The sequence below is a fragment of the Tupaia chinensis genome, unplaced genomic scaffold (assembly GCF_000334495.1).
Source record: "Tupaia chinensis unplaced genomic scaffold, TupChi_1.0 Scaffold000039_1, whole genome shotgun sequence".
In the NCBI taxonomy this organism is placed as follows: domain Eukaryota; kingdom Metazoa; phylum Chordata; class Mammalia; order Scandentia; family Tupaiidae; genus Tupaia; species Tupaia belangeri.
Genome location: NW_006159494.1, coordinates 1,102,104 through 1,127,409, shown reverse-complemented (window position 1 = coordinate 1,127,409; position 25,306 = coordinate 1,102,104). Strand labels below are relative to the sequence as shown.

The window sequence follows — 25,306 nt, the reverse complement described above, 5'->3', positions numbered from 1 at the left end:
GAGAAAGCAATCCACCAGGTCTGGGGCTTGAACCGTGGTTTACCACATGAGAATCCAGCACCCTAACCACCATGCCACCTGCCAGCCCACATGAAGGTATTTGAAAGTGGGACTTGTAGGATGTCATTAGATCATGAGGGCAGCCCTCATGAATGGGATTAGTGCCCTTTGAAGTAGGTGCCCAAGAGCTATCTTGTCTCTTCTATCATGTGAGGATAATTAGAAGGCATCATCTATGAACCAAATCTGCCAGCACCTTGATCTTGAACATTAGAGCCTCCAGAACTGTGAGAAATTAATTTCTATTGCTTACAAGTTACCCAGTTAATAATATTTTGTTATACCAGCGAAAACAGACTAAGAGAGGGTTCAATATATAAATTTAGGGGGGGGAACACAATTCAGTCCATAACACCTATAAACTAAGTAGTACTATTATTGGTCCCACATTAAAGTTGAGGAAACCGAGGCAAATCACCCAAAGTTTCACAGCTGGTAAATGATGGTACATGGATAGAAATAACCTGTCTGATTTCAGAGTGTACAGTTTTATTCACTAAGAGATGTTACTTCATTTTCTTAAGTTGGCAACACATGTGAGTTTGAAACTAATTAGAAAAAGATATAACCACACTTTGGTTGGAGCATTGAAACATTTGTGATGACAGTAGCCAAGTTGGGGAGATTGAGAACAGTCATTATTTCCACTGACTTCTGCTATTGCTTGTTATACGTGTCAACTTCAGTGTCCTGCTGTCCAGGCCATATTCTCTCTCCTTGTGCTTATTGCATTTCCGCCCATTTTATCTGGGTAAGGAAACTTAGTGAATCCTAGTGAATAGGGATTCATCTTAGGCAATGGAAGTGTTTCTTTGCATTAGCCATATGAATTACAGGATGGCCACAGCAACAGAAGAACCAAATTCCTCATTAATGTAATTTGGATAGCCATCTCTATTTTTTAAATAATGAGAATAAAATAATTATTTTAACTTTTTCTATCTATAGTTCTATTTTATTTCTTCTAATAATATATATGTATATATATATATATATATATATATTTCTTTTTAAGCATAAGAAATTCTATATTTTTAAAAGTTCTATTGGTGATATTTATCCTTTCTACTCCATTAACATTTTTTATACAAATTTTTGCTTTTAGCATTTAAGATCTCTATGCCTACCTCTTTTTGGCTGATCTGATTTTTTTTTTATTTGAAAAAAATGAAAGAGATAACAAAAAAGTTAACAGCTTTTAAAAATAGCAACAAGTTAGATATAGAAGTGGAAAAATAACAAGTTAGATATAGAAGTGGAAAAATGTCTCTCACAATTACATATCCAAGAACAGATTTAACAAAAAAGGTGCAACTCCTATGTGAGGAAAGATGTACTTAACTGATAAAACTTGAATAAATGAAAATTGAATTAAAAGGAAGACTTAAAATCACAAAGTAGATGAATATCAAAGATTTAATGCTAAAGGAAGGAAGCCAGACTATGAAAGACAAACACTGTATATCTTTGCTCAATGAATACTGAATGTCTTCACTCTAGGGCTGAAGTTGAAAGATCCGAAGATATAACAGTAGAAAGGGCAAGTGTATAAACCAGAGATTGTGTGGGAGGGAATGATAGTAGAGAGTGGGTGGGAGGGGCTTGGAGAAGAAACACTTATCACACACAAGAATGTAAAATTCTCTGTTGAAAATGATGTGTCTGGTAATAATATGGTAATATCTTTGATCTGATTGTCACATACTGCATGCAGACTTTGAAAAATCGTATGGCACGCTCTTGAGATGTACAATTATCGAATGTAAGTAAGAAATCATGAAATTATGGGACTGGCAGATGTTGTATTGTTACATTGCTGGACTCCCACATAGTTGAACGTAGTTCGAGTCCCAGACTGGTGGCTTAAAGTCATGCATGGTGCATGCGCATATGTGCCCAAAATCCTGAGAGGAGAATGGAGGAGAAGGGATTGCAGCACAGCCATCTGCCCTTGCAGGGGGTGGGGGGGAGGAATGATTTCTTGCTTTCTGTCTCTCTGGTGAGCACACATGCCCTATAGCAAAAAAAAAGGCAAAAACAAAACTTTCTCGAAAAAAAGAAATCATGAAATAAAAAAAATCACAAAAATAGCAATTCTTCCAGTAAAATGTCCATTTAATTACATTCCAATCAATCCTATTTTTTAAATTAAAAAAAATTATGTTTGTTTGAGATAATAAATATATCAGAATTCTAGAGAAAACATTAGAGAAAGAGTCCACTACTAGAGTACTAGTTCCTACCAACTATTAAAATGAACTTTTAAGAATTTAAAAATCAAAGCAGCATGGGATAAAGTCTACAAAGAAGAATAGCTCCTGCCACAGGGTAAGCCTTATGTACACAAGACCATTATTATTATTACCAACCTTTGGAGTGTAGCTCTAATAAGACAGTTTACTGTTGACATGATTAGCCTGTGCTTACTGATGTCATAATGATAATGCCTACATTTATACCATGAGTTTAAAGGCAAAGATGAGAGAGAGGTTAATAACCTTTGAATGTTTATACTGAATTGAATGTATCTTCAAGTGTGACACTTGAAGAATTGTAGACTTTACCATTTTGCCTTCAAAAATGCTAGTTTATTTTGGAGGAGATGTAACTAGTTTTGTGACTTCTATTTGTCATGACTGTCTTTAGTGCTGTATTGGGCATGTCTTTTTATATCTTGGATACTGTGAAGACAAGAGAGCTATAGATAAGAGAAGTTAGTGTAAAGCCAGGAAGATTGATGAGTGTTGAAAAGATAGTAACAGACATGTGAGGAAAATAACAGTATTTCCTACCTTTGCAGTTGAGATATCTGATTAAAATATCTATATGGATAGAGCTATATAGGTTTTGGTTTGTTTGCTTGTTTATTTTAGTTTCATACAGTTTTATGTGGAATTTTTCTGATCATTTCATTTTTTCAATTTAATTGTCTTCCCAGGAAATAGATTCTTTTCTTGTGCTGAGCTTGGTTAAAGTTATTTTTCTTTTTCTGGCATGTTAAGTAGTTGGGAAAATTTTTAAATAGATATTTTTGGCATATATTATATTTTGACCATTTTACTTGAAAACAGGCATTTTGTTCACAAATAAATATTTCAATAATAGTTTTGGCAAGATATGTCCAAATATGGAATCTTAGTGTTAAAATAATCATAAACTTTTAGTAAAGAGAATGATGATGGTTAGTATGAAATTTTATGTTGATGTTTTGGGATTGTAGATAATGTTACTTGGGGGACAACTGAAATTAAAGGTGATTTGTTATTATTTAGTAACTGTCTTCATTTCTTTATTGAAGCCAAGTGGTTTCTATTTTATTTAGCAAAACAATTTTTTTTTATTTTGGATGTTCATAGAGTATTTATTTAAATTTGCCTGAAAGGATATCTAAGGGAAATATTAATGCAAACTAATAAAAAGTATTATGAGATCAGAAATCTCAAATCTTAAGGGGTAGTGCGTATATGTTTAGTTGTCTACTTTACCTTATATAAATGTTGGCCTTCATTTTACTAATTTCTCTTCTTCATTAAAAAATAATTATCTTAAGGTCTTATCTTAGTCCCTGAAGAAATAAATAAAAGAGTTGCATAGGATGGATGAGATTGAGTGAGAGGTAAAATTAGAATAGTTGCAGTCAGTAAAAATCTTGAAAGTACTTTTGTGAGAGAACCATGAACAAAATATAAGGATTACTCATAATTTATTCATGACTACATTAAAAATAAAACTATGCTTAATTATTTAATGTATATTTAAAATTTAAATATTGAATTTAAACTGAGAAGAGCAATGCACTTTTCTGTAACCTGAATACTTCTGGTTATCTCAGCCCTGTTTTGTTGTGTTCTGTTCTATTGAATTCTATTGGTTTTTCTAGCAGATCTGACTAAACTCAACGAGACTCGACTTGTCTTCACTAGTGTTGATCAGCTTCAACTGGACTTTATTAGTTTTAATGAGAATCTAACTTGTCTTCACCAGCCTAGACCAGTTTCCACTAGTTTTCACTAGATTCAGTTGGTTTTCAGTGTTCTCTATTAGATTCTGCTGACTTTCACTGGTTTCAGCAAGATTCAACTAATTCTTCCAGTTTGTCAGGATTCAACGAGTTTTGACTTGTTTCTATAGGGTTTGACTAGATTAGACCAGTTTCAACCTCCTTCTTCCAGTTTTGCCTACATTCTGTCAGTTTTGGCCAATTTCTGCTGGTTTTGACCAGGTTTGACTAGCTTTGACTGATTTGACCTGTCTCTACTAGATTCTACTCAATTCTACTCTATTAATTTCTATTGTATTATATTCTAACACCCAGGCCTATGAAGGCTACACTCACTTCCTGCTCACAGCCTGTAAGAAATGGGTTGCTGGTGAGTTAGGGCTCTGTCTGCTCCATGCATTCATACAGGATATGATTGGGCCCTTTCCATCTTGTGGCCCCACCCTCCTTAAGATTGACATAATATATGATAGATGATACTTTTTTTAGTCACAGAGTTTAGCATTTGTAGTGAATGGCTATAAATGGCTCCCTGAGGCCATGGCTACCTGAGACCGTGTAACAGCTTTGAAAATTATGCTATGTACCATTGGGTGGGTGGGCCACAATTGGTTGGAGTAGCCAACAATAAGAAAAAGCATTCCAGTTTAAATTTTTTTCTTTCCTTTCTTTTTGACTACTTAAAAGTCAGTCTCTCTTGCTCTCTTTTTCTTCTACTCTTGATTTTGGAGGCTCCAAATAGACTTTCTGCCCTCAGAGAGTTGTCTTTAGGCCTACAGCATAGCATGGTTCACAGAGCTTCTTAGGGCTCAGGGAACTTGTTAGAACCACAGGCCCCAATCCAGATCTTTAAAATTGGAGTCTGTGTTTCAGTAGGGTTTCAGGTGATTCCCATGCACATCCAAGTTTGGAAGACCTGCCTTATGGGACAAGTCCCATACACCGTTGGTGGGATTGCAAATTTGTCGAGCTACTCTGGAGAACACTATGGAGGTTCCTCAAAGATCTACAAATACAACTACCATATGATACAGCATTTCCACTCCCAGGTATGTACACAAAGGATAGGAGAATGCACAGTCAGAAAATTGTGTGCATATCTCTGTTTATTGCAGAATTATTCACAATTACTAAGACATGAAGCCAGCCTAAATGTCCACAAACAGATGAGTGGATTGAAAAAGTGTAGCATATATACTGTAAGGAATACTAATCAGTTATAAAAAACAACAAGATCCTGGCATTTGATAGAAAGTGGATGAATATGGAAGATTTACTGCTGAGTGAAGCAAGTCAGGCTATGAAAGTGTGACATTGCATGTCTCCACCTAATACAGTGTGACTGTTGACACTTATGGCAGAAACTGAAAAATTAGATGATAAAGAAGCATGGAAAATGGTTATGGATACTGGAAACAGTGTGGGAAGAGGGTGGGGGAAGAGGGAGAGTGTGAGGAAAGAAATTAAGGAGAAAAAAAGAGAGGCAAGACATTTATGGCACACAGAAATGTATTATTATCTGTTGATGATGTGTATAGTATCCCAACTGGACTGGTGTGAAGTGTATTCATGTTGGATAAATTCACTTTATAAGCTAAGTAATGTATAGTGATTGAATGTATAAAATAAATTAAAATGTAAAAAGAAGTTCCAGAAATGAGTCTGACCCAGAGTGCTGTAAATCAGCATAATTTTCTTCACAAACTTTGAACAAAATAGGATGCTTCATGCATTCCCTAGTGTGAAATGATCTCTCAGAGAGAGACCCAGAATAGACCCAGTCCTCCCACAGGGGACACATCACCAGCTGGTATTGGCTTTCTATAGCACTCAGGCATGCTGAGGACCAAGGTTCACATGGCCCTTAACTCTCCTTTAAAAGATTCTACTGCATTGCCTATTGCTTCTGCAACCAGTGTATGTTAAGTGCTGCAAGTCTTTAGCTATGATGTTAAAAAACAAAAAACATTCTCAAGATGTTTTGACAAATCAATTTGGCTTTTCAATGATCTTCTTCCTGAGACAATTAAAAAACAAATGTTCCAAGGATCTTCTGGGAAGATTGTTCAAAGAAGCTTTTAAATGGTTGATTTTGTTTTAGGTAGATAATGCTACCACCTTTTTATCTGCATAGTAGGAAATTAAATTTTTCTCCTTTATTTATCCACATCTACTGCAACTGTTTGACACTTCCCATTCATACAGGTTCTGATGACATCATTTTTACTCATCCTTTTATCTTAGCTTCGAAAAGATGAGTTGTTTATTCATGGGCATAAAGAGAGATTATGGGCGGAAATGAAATAGTGTTTTTCCATTACTTATTGTATTCATGTCTTAGATCACTTTGTTGAGCTGTACTTTTAGTTTGCTCCAGACAATGATCAAAATGACCAGTGAACAATATAGGGGCCCATGATTTGTCTAGGACAGTGGTGGAAGCCTGGGTACCAATGGCTTGCCAAACAAAGGGTATAGGCCCTGCTTCTATAGGATTATAGGTAGTCTAAGAGATCATCTACTCCAACCTCTATGGCATGTCTCTAGACACCGTTCTGTTTCATAGCAGTCATCCTTTCTTTCAATACCTCTAATTCGAAAAAAAAGAAAAGTTTGCCCTTCAGCTATAATAAATACTCTCTCTTTGGACCTGCAAGTTACTGATTCTAGTGGGGTTTTGCAAAATGAATCAAATCCTTCCCGGCATAAGAACCTTGGAAACTTGAAAAACTTTCAGTCTTCAGAAAAGGCTACCACTTAAACTTCTGTTTTCTTTGTAGAGAGATTTTTGCTATAGGGCTTGTGCGCTCGCCAATTTTTACTCATCCTTTTATCTTAGCTTCGAAAAGATGAGTTGTTTATTCATGGGCATAAAGAGAGATTATGGGCGGAAATGAAATAGTGTTTTTCCATTACTTATTGTATTCATGTCTTAGATCACTTTGTTGAGCTGTACTTTTAGTTTGCTCCAGACAATGATCAAAATGACCAGTGAACAATATAGGGGCCCATGATTTGTCTAGGACAGTGGTGGAAGCCTGGGTACCAATGGCTTGCCAAACAAAGGGTATAGGCCCTGCTTCTATAGGATTATAGGTAGTCTAAGAGATCATCTACTCCAACCTCTATGGCATGTCTCTAGACACCGTTCTGTTTCATAGCAGTCATCCTTTCTTTCAATACCTCTAATTCGAAAAAAAAGAAAAGTTTGCCCTTCAGCTATAATAAATACTCTCTCTTTGGACCTGCAAGTTACTGATTCTAGTGGGGTTTTGCAAAATGAATCAAATCCTTCCCGGCATAAGAACCTTGGAAACTTGAAAAACTTTCAGTCTTCAGAAAAGGCTACCACTTAAACTTCTGTTTTCTTTGTAGAGAGATTTTTGCTATAGGGCTTGTGCGCTCGCCAGACAGAAAGAGACAGAGAGAAAGCAAGAAATTATCCCTTAGGTAAATTTATCTTTACATTTTATTTATTTTCTTTTATGAAGATATTAGTGAATGATATTAGCAGAATCTTCTGAGTGAGTTATCTAGAATAACTAGTACCTAGAAATAATACTTTTTTAATTTAATTTTTTAGGGAGTGATTTTTGCTATAGGACACATGCACTTGCTGTAGCGACAGAGAGACAGAAAGCAAGGAATCACCCTTCCCCCCTCCCCACCAAAGGGGATACCTATGCTGCAATCCCTTCTCTTCTACTCTCTTCTTGGGATTTTGGGCATGTATGCACACATGTTCAGCATGAGTTTCAAGCCTCCAGGTCTGGGAATCAAACTGCAGTCAGTTATGTAGGAGTCCAACAACGTAACCACTGTACCATCTACTTGTCCTTAAAAACTAATACTTCTTTGTCTTTCTTTTTTTTTTGGGGGGGGGAGGTTTTTGCTATAGGGCACATGCACTAGCCGGAAAGACAGAGAGAGACAGAGAGACAGAAGACAAGAAATCACTCCCCAAGGGGGATAGTCATGCCGCAATCCCTTCTCTTCCATTCTCCTCTTAGGATCCTGGGCATGCACACACACGCGTCTGGCATGAGTTTAAGCTATCGGATCCGGGACTCGAACCATGGTCTACTGTGGTCCAGCAACACAGCCATTACGCCAACTGCTGCTTCCTAGAAGCTAGTGCTTCTAAAAGATTCTTAAAGGTCCAAAAACCCTTCTCAGTAAATAAATGCACAAAGACATTTTGATAAACATTTCATATAGTCAATAGCTATTATAGTGCTTAAAAAATAATTCTTGGGGTTTTTTTTTGGTGATTAGTATATAAAGAAGGATTTCAAATCATAAAACTATAAAAGGTCTTCAGAAAATTGATGGAAAATATATAATATGAGAAAACTATGCATGAATTTCTCAATCTTTTATACTCTTACTTTAATTCCATTTTCAATGAACTTTTTGAAGCCCTTTGTGTATCCCAAATAATTGTGCTCCATATGTAATGATGTATTGGAGTAAGATTGTACAGGCTTGTGAAAACTTATGTTTAGTTTTTAGGAAATTTGTGAGCCAAGTGACCTCCCGGTGGTAGCTTTTAATTGACCGGTGTGGAAGTATTTACACCATAGAAATAGGAATGTTATAATTGAGAGCTGGTTGTCAAGTATTTGCCAGCACACCACTAATATGAATATTTATGAATAGTTCCCAGCACATTTTTGTGAAGGTACCAAATAATTTTATTTCAAAAAATGAAGTCATTTTTGGTACCTTGTTTTATAAACTTGTTTATAGACTTGCATGGCTGGAAATACCTTCTGTCCTTTTGTTTATCCATCTTTTTTTAATTGTGATGTTACTAGAAACATTCTAGATATCATATGTAAAAGACCTATAAAATGATATTAATCATAAAAGCATAATTACTATTTAAAAATGATTCTGTAATATATTTACTTTTGAGTGCCCACTATGAAATCAGATGAAGTAAGCCTTCGCTTTTAAGTTACCATGTTGATTTAGTTTTTTAAAAAATATGTCTCTGAAGGAAGTAAGAAGCAAGGGAAGAGACTATAATGCTTCTATATTCCATAATTTCTCTTGCAACTGTTTATTTTTTTTGCCTTTCTAAGATTTCTTTCCCCCTCTTCTTTTTTCCTCATTTCTTCTGTAAAGGAGGAATATATGTTTATAACCACATACACATCCTTTCATTATTTATTGGACCCCTGGAAGTTTGCATTTCCTTTAGGAATATTCTCAGCATTTTAGTCTGCTAAGATAGTCTAAACCATGAGCCAATTAATGATGTTCTTATTGACAAACCCTAGGAAACTTGTGGGGTTCAGTTTCTGCATGGATGATTTATAGGCTATAATAGGTTGGAATGTCAAACGAGTGGAAACAATTAGTTGGCTAATGTCTTAACCCCAGGTTTACCAGTGAGGGGGAAGATCATTGATTAAATGCCCATCTGTTCCAAAGAGGCTTCCAACTTGCTTGCATAGCGGTTTGTAAATCAAATCACTTCAGTTATTGAGCTGTTTATATGGTCGTTAGTTTATTTCTCATAACATTGCTTAGGTGCTCATTTTATGATAGCTTTGAGAAATGGGGTTTTATTTGTGGGTATTGCTATTCAGCTATATGTTCAGCATATTACATGTGCAAGGTATGTGTATTTTGAAACTGTCACCAACTCTAAGAGTTATGTAATCAGTGAATTAAATATATACCTTCCAAATGAGTTAGTGGACTTCAATTTTGGCAAAATTTGATGTTGGAGGATTTGTCTCAGTATGAGTTTCATATCTATTTTCTTATGAAATATGAGAGAATTCTGTTACTATAATCAAGACTTTTCTTACAAATACCCTCAACCTACTTACTTTTTTTTTGGGGGGGGGAGATTTTCGCTATAGGGCACGTGTGCCCGCCAGACAGAGAGAGACATGAGAGACAGAAAGCGAGAAATCACCCCCCAGGGGGGATGGTCATGCTGCAGTCCCTTCTCCTCCATTCTCCTCTCGGGATCGTGGGCACGCATGCACATGCGCCCAGCATGAGTTTTAAGCCACTGGGTCCAGGACGCGAACCGTGGTCGACTATGTGGGAATCCAATGACATAGCCATTATGCTAACTGCTGGTTCCCAACCTACTTACTTTTAAAAAAAAATAATGCTCTATTTATTATGTACAATTTCAGAACCTACAACTCACTTTCACTATTTTTTTTTTGGGGGGGGCTGTGTGTGTGGTGTTTGAAACAGTTTCCCCTCTGTCATGATCTACCTCCCTCTGCCTCCTCGGTAGCTTTTTTAGAGCCTTCTGGAAATAGTTCTTGGGCCCTCATGTGTTCTCAGCTTGCTGAGAAGCAGCATTCAGTGTGTACTACCGCAGCTGGGACCACTTTTACATTTGTTATTTCATTTTCCATGAGCTATTGTCCTTCTGCTGTTGTTTTCCTCATACAGAGATCATTGAATCATTGACTCTAAAATTTGAAAAGTTATCTGATTAATTCCTGTGCCCAATGATAAGCCTGTTTGCTGTTCCCAAGAGGAGACAACATTAGATGGCTGGATGGACAGACCATTGGACCAATTAATGGGGTGAAACTAAACTTTCTTTTTCATGGGAAATGCAAACATATTGTTTTTCTTACATTTTCCTTTTTATTTGCTTATTCTTTCAGGCTTAGTTTACTGGGCCTGTGAACTTTTTTTTCCTTTTTTTTAGAGGTTTTTGCTATAGGGCGCATGCACTTGCCAGAAAGACAGAGAGAGACAGAGACAGAAAGTGAGAAATCACCCCCCAAGGGGGATGGCCACGCTGCAGTCCCTTCTCCTCCATTCTCCTCTTGGGATCTTGGGCACACACGCACATGCGCCTGGCGTGAGTTTAAGCCACCGGGTCCGGGACTTGAACCGTGGTCGGCTATATGGGAGTTCAGTGACATAACCATTATGCTAACTGCTGATCCCAGGGCCTGTGAACTCTGATTTTAGGGCTCTCTGATCACTCTAAGGCTGGTGTAGACTTTATGTTGTTATTTCTGACATCAATGAAACTGGATCTTAATTTTCAAACTTAGAAGTTATGATCTTGTTCTGATGAGAATGGAATCCAGTTAGGTACAATACTTGTTCTGTGCTGCAGGTGAAAGATAAGAATAAAACTCAGCCGAGCCAGGCTAGATTTGGTTGGCAGGGTGGTTGTCTTTTAATAATTGTGTAACTGATTGCACGCCATGTGAACTAGCTGGAACACTGATCGTTACACTAAATCATGGGCAAATTGATGCAATAGGGAAATGGTACTTCCTGAGCTTTCGCAATACAGCCTGTCCTATAATGATGTCCCAGTTGTAGACCAGGAACTCAGGCTCACTACTGTGTAAGAAGGAAAGTGAATTAGATAGTGAGTAAGGAAAATACGATGAATGTAAAAACAACCAGCTCCTAGTGCTCTGGGGATAGCGCTTCATGCTGCCGTTTCCTCTCGTTGCTAGGAGAGAGAGGAGCTATCGCTCGGGTACTGTGCATTATCAGCCTCATCCACAGGCAATGACGTACCTGGCAGCTGCAACCCTGTTAAACCTGGGATTTGCTCTTCTATGTGAACACAGTAAACAGGAAGGCGTACATCATCCATTTACCAGCTAGCTGTAAACTCCATCGTAAGAGCCTCATTCTAGCAATTTAAATGATGACAAGAAGCTGTCACTCCTTTTCAACAAATAAATTGAAGGGAAACTGACACACAGAGGGCCATTCAGAATCTAGTCTTCAATTTCATTCCTATTTCAGGATTAAGGATTCTGAAGGGAAAGTCTCTTCAGAATCCGTTGTTTAGACTTTACCACAAAAATAGCCTTAGAGAGCTGCTTGCCTGGAGAGGTTTTGTGGTGACCATGGAGATTAATCTTCTTTGGGGGAAGTCAGCTGTTCACGACACTGCTGTCTTCATTTCCACAGAACAGCTTCCATTTTTGCCTGGGAGTGTCAGGTAAAGCAACGAGCCATTGAGGTTTCTAGATATTCCCCTTGAGTTATTCACTTATTCTTTTCATTGTTCCAGAAGGATTTTCGGGTAACTGTGCCTACATGTCAAGGGCAAGTTCTAATGTCAGTCATAATGCTGTGAGGATGGCCTTTAAAAGCTAGACCATTCATTTACTCAGTAATTGATTGAATTACTGTTTATCATGTCCTAACTACATTCCAGACACTATGTGAATGGGTTATAATGATTTCATCCCAATACTAATGCACTTCACAGTCTGAAGGGGTGGTGCTAACCCAAAAATTCTTGCGATTAATACACATTTTTCAAATGGAGCTATAAATACGGAGGGACCAGACAGTGGTGCAGTGGTAAGATGTGACCCTCTGTGAGGCGATCCCATGTGAAAGGGTTCCTGGTTCAGGTACAGGGACTTCTCTGAGTATGCTGGGCACATGCATGCTTATGATCCAGGCTGACTGAAGGCTGAGAGAGGGTCATGGTATAAAGATCCTGAGGGGGGCGCTCTTTCTCTCTCTGTGTGTCATGGAAGAAGTAAGTAAAATAAACTGAAAAAACTTCAAACAACAGAACTGGATGTAGACTAGCTATTCCGAGGAAGCCGTATTTATCATGATTAGAGCAGCGTGAGAACAAATTGTGTGCCTATCTGAGTGTGCATGAAGTAGAGAGCATTATAGGCAGAACCCAGTGGCTGAAGAAAGTGTGGCTAAAAGACAGAGAGAAACAGTGGCGCCCCACGGGGCAAGTGGACCAGCCCAGACCACAAGGTTAACGATCTTATCAATTATTTTATTTTATTTTATTTTATTTTTTTGAGGAAAGCACCTGAGGAGTTATTGTTGGGTTTTTAGGCAGAAGGGACCTGACTAGAGTTGTGTTTTAAAATGATGATTCTGGCTTTGGGAGCAAAAGGGCTGTAGAGAGGCCCTAGAGGCAGCAGGAAAAGTCAAGTTCAGAACCTGAAAGCTGGTTAGCTGTGTATCCAACATTCCTTCCTCGTTGCCTCATTCCTGAATGTCGCCCACGTACGTATCAGTGGTCTCCTCCAGCTGGCACGTTCCTTGAGTTTAGGAATGCTGCCTTGTTTGCTCTTGGGTCTCCTGGAGTGTCTGACACTGGGATTTGCATGTAAGTATCTAAGCAATGCTATGTATACATTTTAAAGTTTATTCATTTCTTCCATGAATGAGACACAGAGTGTGAGAGAGAAAGAGAGAGAGACACAAAGAGAGGAAGTACCCTTCATGGGGTCCTTAGGTTGGAATTCATCCCTAGCTTCAGCCGTTCTCTGATCATGGGCAGGCACGTGCTGGTATATTCAGGGAGGTCTCCAGACACAAACCTGGAAACCCTCCCCTGTGCGTCAGCCTTGCAGAGCTTCGTGTTTCATTACTGAGCAACTGTCTGGCCCTGAAGAATTGCTGTATTTAAATGATGGACTCTCTTCCACATCATGAGATATGATAGTAGGATTAAAAGACCACCATGCTGGGCTAGCAGATGGCTTGGTGATTGAGGCACTGGATTCCCACACAGCTGACCATGGTTTGAGTCCTGGACCTGGAGGCTTGTTTTTTCACCTTCTCTCTCTCTAGTCACATTAAAAATAAATAAATAAATAAACAAACAAACAAATAAATAAATAAAATAATTCTTGGGGAAAAGAAACCCACAGTGCTTTATATTCTGTTGATAGTGTCATATAGTGATATAAATTATTGCTGAAGACAGAGAAAGATCTATCTATCTGATCTATCTATCTATCTATCTATCTAGATATATATAATGATATATATATATATGATATGGGTTGGCCATGCTGCAATCTCTTCTCCTCCACTCTCCTCCAGTCTCCTCTTGGGATTTTGGGCACACATGCACATGTGCCTGGTGTGTTTTTTAGGCCACTGGGCCCAGGACTTGAACTGTGGATTAGGCTATGGGAGATCCAGCACCTTAACCACCATGACACCTGCTGGCCTGGACAGAGGAAGATAAAGATGCAGTTGTCTTTTCTTTTGCTAAGTCATATGTGCCTTGTGTTTTATTTCCACAAATTGATATCTTCAGTATAACAGCCTTGGCTGTGCTGTCATCATGTCAACCTAAAGCACCATAATCGTCATCATTATTACTATCTCCTCACAAATATAATAGACACCTTGGGCGAGATTTCTTCTGAGAGCAATTTCTTGCAAAATGGAAGATGAGAAGCCCTATTGGAAATTTCTCAGTCTGATTATCAGGAATTGCAAACGTGACTGAGTTAAGAAGCAATAGGGAGTGCTGCTGCCTGTGGCAGAACTGGGAGAATGTGCTTTATCCCAAAGCATTCGAATGCAAAGAGCATATACTGTGGCAGCCAAATAAAACATCAGAGGGCCAACTTTGGCTATGTGAGTCTGAGCTTATGTTTTTTCCTTTAAATGATTAAAAAAAATTAAGCTCAGAAGTAGTACAAATATTTCAGTGTGCTCATCTACTTTTATGGGTTGTGGGCCAAGGTGTGTTGTGGTAAAGGATTGTGCCCCAAATGCCTTCTACGGTGCAATCTTCTCAAATAGCTTTTCGAAGTTGGCTCCCAATATTCTATGGCTTCTTGATCGCTATTATTATTATTGTTATTATCAGTTTGTCAGAGGGCGCATGTGCTTGTCAGTGAAAGAGAGGGGGGCGTGACAAAGTACCCTCCATGGAGTCCCTTCTCCACCATTTCTCTTTTCAGGATTTTGGACACACAGGCATACGTGTCTGGCATGTTGATGAAAACATCAAGCAATGTTTTCATGGCTTGTAAAACCACACGGTAGGTTATGTGGGATCCAGCCATCTTAACCACATTCCATGGGCTGGATCCCACATAACCTACCTTTTGTTTTTTGAAAGTAAAGGACTGCTGAATTTCTCTTATACCTAACTCAAATCAATATATCCAATAAGGGGAGGTATGAATGTGTGAGTTTAAGAGAAATGAAGAAGGTTACGATTACTCTTGAAATCAGAAGCAAAGAGAATGTTCCTTCTCATACCATCTGGGCAAGTCCCTAGGGGATAGTTTAATTAGAGACTCTCCCTTAAAGTAAGAAATGGGGAGTGAGGGGGTATAAATAGCACTGATCCTATTTCCTCCTGATCCTTAGATTAAGATTAGCATTAACTCAAACTGAGAGGTCAGACAAGGACATGATGTTTTGGGGCTGCTAGTCACCTGAATCGTATACTCAGGAATCCATGCAAAGACTATCTAGATAACATACATATAGGAGAAAAAGAATTCCAGCGTCTGTTCTTATACAGTAACGAGCAGTCCTTGTGATGTTGTAAACGGGAGATTCCTTTCCACTTCAGAAACTGGGCCTTGGTATAGATGCTAAGTGGAAAGAAACAGAAAAATAGGATTAATTAAGATGACTGTGCCTTGGGGACATTAGGTGGTATGGTGGTTAAGGCACTGGACTTCCACATGGCTGATGGCGGTTCGAGTTCCAGACCTGGAGGATTACTTTCTCACTTTCCCCCTCTCTCTCTGTCTTGTTTCTGTTGAGCACATTTGCCATATAGCAAATTAAAACAAATAGTAATCATAACAAATAAAATTCAGTAAAATAAAGCTAAAAGTACATAAAGATAATTTTGCTTCTGTGTGCCACAATTTCATTTCTTCACCTAAATGCAGTGGAGAGTTAAAGAAATGGGCAACAATGATTCATATTTGATATCTGAGCCCTTCGGCAAAACTTACCTTCTTTGGGCTGTATATGTGCCATAAGTATAATAAAAATATCTGTCTTCCACATTTTAGCAGGCCGTTGTAAAGAGAAAATTGGGTTATTTGTGGCAAAGCACCTCACAATGACAAGATAATGTGATATAATAATAATAGTATTAAAATAATTATAGCAAACACATAGTACTTGTTATCTGCCAGGCACCGTTCTAAGCATTTACATTCATTATTTTACTTAGTTATTATAATAATCTTCCTCATGGCATAGAATCTACTGTTAACTCTATTTTTTTTTGGTGGGGAAGCAGAGCTACAGAGAACTGAGTTGCTCCAGGCCAGCCAGTAAGAATTGGTGCTAGGTTTTGTCCCATGTAGTCTGGCTTCTATAAATTTCTATGGTTCAGAAATAAAAGCCATAAACAAAAACAAAATATAGACTTGTAACTAAACTGGAAGACCAATATTTGAATCCTGGTATCTCAAGTTGAATAACTATGGTCAGGACCCTTTAAAAGTCTGAACTTCAGTTTGCTTATCTATAAAATGGAGATGAATAATAATACTTACTTTTAGATGTTTGATGAAGATCAAGTAAGCAAACATGCAAATCATAGTGCATAACTAATAGGAGGCAGATAATGTCTATTAGTTGTTGGGAGAGGGGTGGTGTATTAGTTGTTTGGACTGCTATAATGAAATACCACTTACTAGGCGGCTTAAGCAACAGAAATTTTTCTCACAGTTCTGGAGGCCAAGAATTCCAAGATCAAACCAGTCTTGTCAGCAGGATTGGTTTCTGCTGAGGCCTTTCTTCCTGGCTTTCAAGCAGCAGCTTTCTCACTGTCTTCCATGTGGTAGAGAGAGAGAGAGAGATCTCTGGTATCTCTTCCTCTGCTTATAAGAACTCCAGTCCTATTGGATAAGGGCCCCATCCTCATAGCCTCATTTAATCTTACTTATGTCCTTAAGACAGTCACATCGGCCTTCAATATACGACTGTGAATGAACGCGACTCAGTCCATAACTGGTGGCTAGCTGGGGAGAGAGGAATAGAAAGATAGAAGGGGTGTTTGGAGTACTTTCATATGTAAGGTGGGTTTCTTAGGCATGACTTCTAGAGGGGAAAATGATCAGCTACTCATAATAAATTAGTAGATGTACAATATCTTTACCATTGTATGTCATCTGGCTTCCTTTCGCATTATAGAGAATGTCTCCATACTCTCTATTTCTGGTTTTCCAGGTGAGCCTGAATTTAAATATATTGGGAATATGCATGGTAATGAGGCTGTTGGGCGAGAGCTGCTCATTTTCTTGGCTCAGTACCTATGCAATGAGTACCAGAAAGGGAACGAGACAATCGTCAACCTGATCCACAACACCCGAATTCACATCATGCCTTCCCTGAACCCTGATGGCTTCGAGAAGGCAGCATCTCAGGTGAGTGCAAGGCATACTTCCTTCATTTTTTGTATATTTGTACATACGTGCTTATCTATAAATACAAAGTTTATAGATTGTGCAATGGAGAGTGTAAGTGATACATCGCTCATTTTGCTGGTAAGAAGAGAGCTTAGAATATGAGGGGTGAAGGATGAGTTTCTTCAGTAGAGATTGTGGATGAAAAGTTTTGTTAGTAATTTAATACATTGTGTTTTCTTGTGTTGTTAAATAAATCATATTCATTCGTCCATGTTTGTTGCTAGGTGAATTTCCTTCTAAATACCTACATATTGGAAAATATCTACTGCCATGTATTGAAGGATAATGCCGTGTCTGTATTTGGATGAGTTGGTGTCATAGCGCCCTCTATTGATTTCAAGAGAGAAAGGCTTTTGGACAAATCACTATTTCACTGTTTAATCCTTGCTTTTGTGTATAATGAGCAAAGTTAAAAACAAAACATAAACAATCATACCTTTAAACTAGTTGAAGACTAATGACTATTTAATAGAAGGTATATTGTTTATGTTTGTTTTCTTTGCTTAGGCATTGGTGGGGGACATTATATTTACTGTTTTCCACAGTTTGAAATTATTATTTTATTTTATTTTATGGGAATGCATTAAAGTAAATTTTACTATGTTTTTCCTTAAATTAAGAAAACCTAATGATCTGATAATTTGACATTGCAAGAAAGCCAGACAGTGAATTTCTAGCAATAAAGTATGATATATTTCTAAAGTTATGAGAGAATAATTCTAATAATATATAAAATTATGTAATATTTTACGGTTATATTCAGAACTGTAAAACAGAAGAGCAAAAGATGATCATTGCTGTGTTCTTATTCCACAGATTTTTTTTTTCTCACAGTCTCAGGTTTTTAAGCTTACATTGACTTTAAAAATATGGAAACCATGTCTGTGCCATAGATCTGATAAAATTTCATAGTAAGGGGACCAGCAGATGGTGTAATGGTTATGTTGCTGGACTCCCATGTAGTCAACCACAGTTAGAGTCCTGGACACAGAGGCTTAAAACTCACACTGAGTGCATGTGTGTGTATGTGTGCACGCATGTGCCCTAATTCCTGAGAAAATGGAGGAGAAGGGATTGTGAGGTGGCCATTCCTCCAGGGGATGATTTCTCATTTTCTGACTCTGTCTCTGTCTCTCTGGCAAGTACATGTGCCCTATAGCAAGAATCTTTCTTAAAACAAACAAACAAAACAAAAATTTTGTAGTAAGACAAGAAAATTCATATTGTAAAATAAAATGGATTATTTTGGAAATTCATTAATTTTTCCAGTTGTACCATTAGTGAAGGGCTCAAATTGAAAAGGAATTCTTCAGATCACAAAGTCTTTTGCTCTAGTGATCACTCTTTTTAAATGAAGACTAGAAGAGGGAGGTATAGTTTAACATATAAATAACTTTTGCTAACCTCATACTTACTTTTAGATGTTTGATGAAGATCAAGTAAGCAAACATGCAAATCATAGTGCATAACTAATAGGAGGCAGATAATGTCTATTAGTTGTTGGGAGAGGGGTGGTGTATTAGTTGTTTGGACTGCTATAATGAAATACCACTTACTAGGCGGCTTAAGCAACAGAAATTTTTCTCACAGTTCTGGAGGCCAAGAATTCCAAGATCAAACCAGTCTTGTCAGCAGGATTGGTTTCTGCTGAGGCCTTTCTTCCTGGCTTTCAAGCAGCAGCTTTCTCACTGTCTTCCATGTGGTAGAGAGAGAGAGAGAGATCTCTGGTATCTCTTCCTCTGCTTATAAGAACTCCAGTCCTATTGGATAAGGGCCCCATCCTCATAGCCTCATTTAATCTTACTTATGTCCTTAAGACAGTCACATCGGCCTTCAATATACGACTGTGAATGAACGCGACTCAGTCCATAACTGGTGGCTAGCTGGGGAGAGAGGAATAGAAAGATAGAAGGGGTGTTTGGAGTACTTTCATATGTAAGGTGGGTTTCTTAGGCATGACTTCTAGAGGGGAAAATGATCAGCTACTCATAATAAATTAGTAGATGTACAATATCTTTACCATTGTATGTCATCTGGCTTCCTTTCGCATTATAGAGAATGTCTCCATACTCTCTATTTCTGGTTTTCCAGGTGAGCCTGAATTTAAATATATTGGGAATATGCATGGTAATGAGGCTGTTGGGCGAGAGCTGCTCATTTTCTTGGCTCAGTACCTATGCAATGAGTACCAGAAAGGGAACGAGACAATCGTCAACCTGATCCACAACACCCGAATTCACATCATGCCTTCCCTGAACCCTGATGGCTTCGAGAAGGCAGCATCTCAGGTGAGTGCAAGGCATACTTCCTTCATTTTTTGTATATTTGTACATACGTGCTTATCTATAAATACAAAGTTTATAGATTGTGCAATGGAGAGTGTAAGTGATACATCGCTCATTTTGCTGGTAAGAAGAGAGCTTAGAATATGAGGGGTGAAGGATGAGTTTCTTCAGTAGAGATTGTGGATGAAAAGTTTTGTTAGTAATTTAATACATTGTGTTTTCTTGTGTTGTTAAATAAATCATATTCATTCGTCCATGTTTGTTGCTAGGTGAATTTCCTTCTAAATACCTACATATTGGAAAATATCTACTGCCATGTATTGAAGGATAATGCCGTGTCTGTATTTGGATGAGTTGGTGTCATAGCGCCCTCTATTGATTTCAAGAGAGAAAGGCTTTTGGACAAATCACTATTTCACTGTTTAATCCTTGCTTTTGTGTATAATGAGCAAAGTTAAAAACAAAACATAAACAATCATACCTTTAAACTAGTTGAAGACTAATGACTATTTAATAGAAGGTATATTGTTTATGTTTGTTTTCTTTGCTTAGGCATTGGTGGGGGACATTATATTTACTGTTTTCCACAGTTTGAAATTATTATTTTATTTTATTTTATGGGAATGCATTAAAGTAAATTTTACTATGTTTTTCCTTAAATTAAGAAAACCTAATGATCTGATAATTTGACATTGCAAGAAAGCCAGACAGTGAATTTCTAGCAATAAAGTATGATATATTTCTAAAGTTATGAGAGAATAATTCTAATAATATATAAAATTATGTAATATTTTACGGTTATATTCAGAACTGTAAAACAGAAGAGCAAAAGATGATCATTGCTGTGTTCTTATTCCACAGATTTTTTTTTTCTCACAGTCTCAGGTTTTTAAGCTTACATTGACTTTAAAAATATGGAAACCATGTCTGTGCCATAGATCTGATAAAATTTCATAGTAAGGGGACCAGCAGATGGTGTAATGGTTATGTTGCTGGACTCCCATGTAGTCAACCACAGTTAGAGTCCTGGACACAGAGGCTTAAAACTCACACTGAGTGCATGTGTGTGTATGTGTGCACGCATGTGCCCTAATTCCTGAGAAAATGGAGGAGAAGGGATTGTGAGGTGGCCATTCCTCCAGGGGATGATTTCTCATTTTCTGACTCTGTCTCTGTCTCTCTGGCAAGTACATGTGCCCTATAGCAAGAATCTTTCTTAAAACAAACAAACAAAACAAAAATTTTGTAGTAAGACAAGAAAATTCATATTGTAAAATAAAATGGATTATTTTGGAAATTCATTAATTTTTCCAGTTGTACCATTAGTGAAGGGCTCAAATTGAAAAGGAATTCTTCAGATCACAAAGTCTTTTGCTCTAGTGATCACTCTTTTTAAATGAAGACTAGAAGAGGGAGGTATAGTTTAACATATAAATAACTTTTGCTAACCTCATACATATTTCTAATCTTATTTAGTTCTTTCCTCTTTGTATATTTAAAAAATATCATTATATACAGAGGCAATGAATAGTACTAACAGCTAATTATAGAATGCTATACTTTGAAACAGGTCACCTATTATTAGTGAATTTATATTGACTTTTTTTGCAATTTGATGATAAATATCTCTTCACTATTATTACTAACATTTATAATATTACTCATTGAAAATATTTTCAAAATACCCATCACAAATATTTTAAACATGATAGCATCAAGCTTATATCAGAAAAACAGTGAAAATGCTATTGTGGGCGGATATTGTTGAAATAAATATATAATCTTAGTAGATTATTTTGTTTTCAAAATAATTCTTTATTTAATTTAATTTTTTTTTTATTCTTCAATTTGACCAGAGAGGGACAGAGAGAGAGAGAGAAAGAGACAGAGAAAATAAATACATAAAAAGAGAGAGAGAGAGAGGGAGAGTGATAAGGCAAGCCTCCATGTCTGGACTCAAACTGTGGTCGGCCATATTGGAGTCCAGCATCTTAACCACCATGCTACCTGCTGGCCCCAGTAAATTATTTTCAAAAGGTTTAAGAGACCTTCAGTTGATAATAACAACAATAGTAATAAAACACTGATTATTTTTCTCTTTGATTTTACTTTTAGCCTGGTGAGCTCAAGGATTGGTTTGTAGGTCGAAGCAATGCCCAGGGAATAGATCTGAACCGGAACTTTCCAGACCTGGACAGAATAGTTTATGTTAATGAAAAAGAAGGTGGTCCAAATAACCATCTGCTGAAAAATCTGAAGAAAATTGTGGATCAAAACACAAAGGTAGAGTATATATTGTTTTCTTGGGTTCTGTCCTCTAGCCTAAGGAATTGCATTCCAATATCTTGAAAGTCGTGAGGTAAAAGCTTGTACTTTGGGAACATTTAGGATACGTATGGGATAGTTAACTGTAACAACAAGAGGCACAGTTGGAAGGGTCAGAGCTTTGACATTAGTTTGCCCCCTAGTGTTGGCCAGGGAGGTGTAAAGTGGGAGCTGGGAGTCGGGTCTGTGGGGGAAGCTCTGTTGTGGTTATCTTAGAAATTCACCATGGCCCCTTCCGAGGACTTTCATCAGCTCATCTGGTCAACTCCTCCTGCAGCATTTCACGCTGTTGATCTTTCTGTTCTTTTCCAGAATTTTCTCCTTTCTTTTCACAACTCTATTCTTTTCTACCTCTTCTACTCCTTTTCCAGGCACTACTTGTTTCTCTCTCTGATTCTTCTACCTTGTTCTCAATCCTTGCTCTCTTCAATATCCCACAGGTATTGTTATTTGCATCCTTAAGTTTCTATCCTTACCTACACTGTCCATGTCATCTAGTATGCAAGATCTCCCAGATCTGTATCCTTAACTTCAGACTTCCCATGGAGCTCTACTTCTGTTTGACTTGCTCACTGGACAGGAGGCGCTCAGCCTGTCCCCAAATATTTTCATTAGAAACAATATTTTTTGATTTATCTTGATTATCAAAGCCTTTGATTTTTACGTTGTTGTCACTAGCTCGCCAGCAGTTAGTTACCACATCTAGGTAATTTGATCTTCCTAATACCTCTTCAGTCTTCCCTTTCTTGGAAAACTCATTCCAGGCCTCTCCCCACTTCTTTCAGTTTTCTCGAATTCCTCCAGAATGATATTTCTTCACTCACAAATTTTTGTTCTTATGCTTTAAAAACCCTGCCAGGTCTTCATTATGTAGAAGATAAAGTAACAACTCAGGATGACAGGATCATGTGATGGCTAAGCATGGAGACTCTAGAAGCAGCCTCCTTGGGTCAAATCCTGGCTCCATAATTGTGTGAACTTTGGAAAGTTAGTTACCCTCTCTGTGCTCAGCTGCTGCCTTAGGGTGTGTGTATGTTCACTGGAGAGAGAGAGACAGAGACAGTGAGAGGAAAAGTAAGAAATCACTCCCTAGGAGAGATGGCCATGCTGCAATCCCTTCTCCTCCTGGGATCTTGGGCATGCATGTGTACCCATCGTGAGTTTCAAGCCATTGGGTCCAGGTAGGCCGTTTGTGAATCCAGCAACATAACCACTATAACATCTGCTGGCCCCTGTGCTCAGCTTCTTTATCTGAAATATGGAGATAATATATCTACCTGAGGATGATTATAAAGGTCGAATGATATATCTATCTATCTATATCTAGATATATCTATCTATCTATATCTATCTATCTATCTATCTATCTATCTATCTATCTATCTATCTATATATATTCACATGCACACATATATAGTTAATATATATTATATATATGAGTTTATATTATGTATAAATGTGTGTGTCTGTGTGTGTTATTGATTTTTTTCCTTTTTGCTTGAGTCGGGACCTAGAACTATTTTTACTCTTTTGGTGTAATTTCTTAGTACTCCCTGTTACAGAAGCTCAGGGTTCAATGGCTACATTTACATATCCACTAAACATTTGGTGGGCCTTGAAACCAATATTGTTTTCAATTACTTGGAAGAGAAATTGAACCTATCATGTGTGAAAGGTGAAGAAGACCTGCTGTTGACCTTTCTTAGTTTATTCTCTATTATTCCAGGCAGCTCTACTCTGGTATATCAATGACTTCTACAGGTTGAGCACCCCTAATTTGAAAATCCAAATCAGGAAGTTCCAAAATCTAAAAGTTTTGCGTGCTTACCATAAGTGGAAAATTCTACACCAGATCTAATGCGATTGGTCACAGTCAAAACACTGCAATACAAAAATATCATATAAAACTACTTCAGGCTATGTGTATAGGGGTATATGAGACAGAGACAAATTTGTGTTTAGACTTGGGTCCCCTTCCTAAGATATTTCATTATGTATATGCAAATATTTTAAAATATGAAAAAATTAGGAATCCAAAACATCCCTAACATTTTAGATAAGGAATATTCAAGTTGTAGTACCTTTCTAAACTGAGAGACTGGAAAGAAAAATTTCATTTTCATTATGGTTCCAGGGTCATATAAGTGTCCATTGGCTCCTAGAAGCTGTGGGCAGGCCCATTCCTTAATCTGTTTCTGATATCCCATATATTCTAGTCACATCCATTCCTTTTTGATTCCCAAATGTAACATTTTCTAATAATTCTATATCTTCATGTAAGTTGGAGTTGCTATTCTATCTGAAATGCTTCTCACTTTTTTTCAGTGTCACTTCCTCTGAAATCTTTCTCTGCTCTTCCAAACAGATCCTGTTAAGCTTTCCTTTGTGTTATTGTTACATAGAGCTTTGTATATAAGAAGTCTTTGAAAAGTTCACAGAGAAATTTGTATCATGAAAACTACATGCACCGCCTTCAAAAAAGATGTTTGCACCAGATTAAACTCATACTTTGTTTCCATTTTTAGTGGACATTTTGCAGTTTCCTTGTATGTTATATTAAATTAATTATTGGTCTATATAGTTGTTTTCTCTTTGATTCTAGATTTGATCCTTTGATTGCAGGAATTAGAATTCATAGTTGAATCTGATATATAGTAGGCTGAGGACCTATTGTGCATAAATACAATCCAGTTCAGCAAGCAGGTAAATCAAAATATCTGAAAAATGTATCCATTGAAAATCAACAGCTAGAATTCCAGACAAGCATCATCAAGTAGCTGAGACAATGGGTAGAGGATCCAAGAGAAAGGGAGTTCTAGATTTTTGGCCTAAGGCTCTTAAAACTCTCTGCCTGAGGGCAGAACTCATTTGGGAAATGTAGACTGGGCCTGCAGTAGGAGCTGGTCTGAGCCTTTGGGCTGCCCAGAATTCTGGAAAAACTTGGTAAGTGAGTGGCTTAAACTTTCCTCCTTCTGAGGCACAGATAATACAAGGGATCTTCAAAAAGTTAAATGAGAATGCATATTATGAAAAAGCTATGTATGTATTTCAAAACATTTTAGATCGAATAAATTCATACTTTCACTCCATTTTCTCTCAGTTTTTTAAAGTCCCTTGCTATGTGCAGTTTCTCATCCTGAAAACCATATGTCACAGAAAAAGAGATAACCGAAGAGGCAGAGGGCTAGGGTAACTAGAGGAAGAAAGAGGGTGGGCCATGTGATAAGCTATGAGAACTAAGACAAGAGTCAAAAACTGTTCTGGAAGCTGGGTGCTGATATTAGTCCACAGACTTTCCCCATTTCTTGTATTTACCTGCCTAGGCTGTCTGGGTTAAATCTGAGAAGTGAGGAAAATAATCCCTGCTGCCCATCACAGAGGAATTGTGAAATAAGCTCATGCTGGTATTTGATTGGCCACTTTGTGCAAATGCCGTTGTTTCC

The 25,306-nt window shown here is 37.5% G+C and overlaps 1 protein-coding gene across 1 annotated transcript in view; it reads left to right on the top strand.

The window, feature by feature from the left end:
* The window catches only part of CPE (carboxypeptidase E), a 122,460-nt gene that overhangs the window by 74,654 nt on the left and 22,500 nt on the right, over window positions 1–25,306 (top strand). Inside the window, 2 exon segments of the mRNA XM_014588911.2 lie at window positions 17,015–17,211; window positions 21,654–21,821. Of these exon segments, the coding sequence (XP_014444397.2) occupies window positions 17,015–17,211; window positions 21,654–21,821 (365 nt within the window).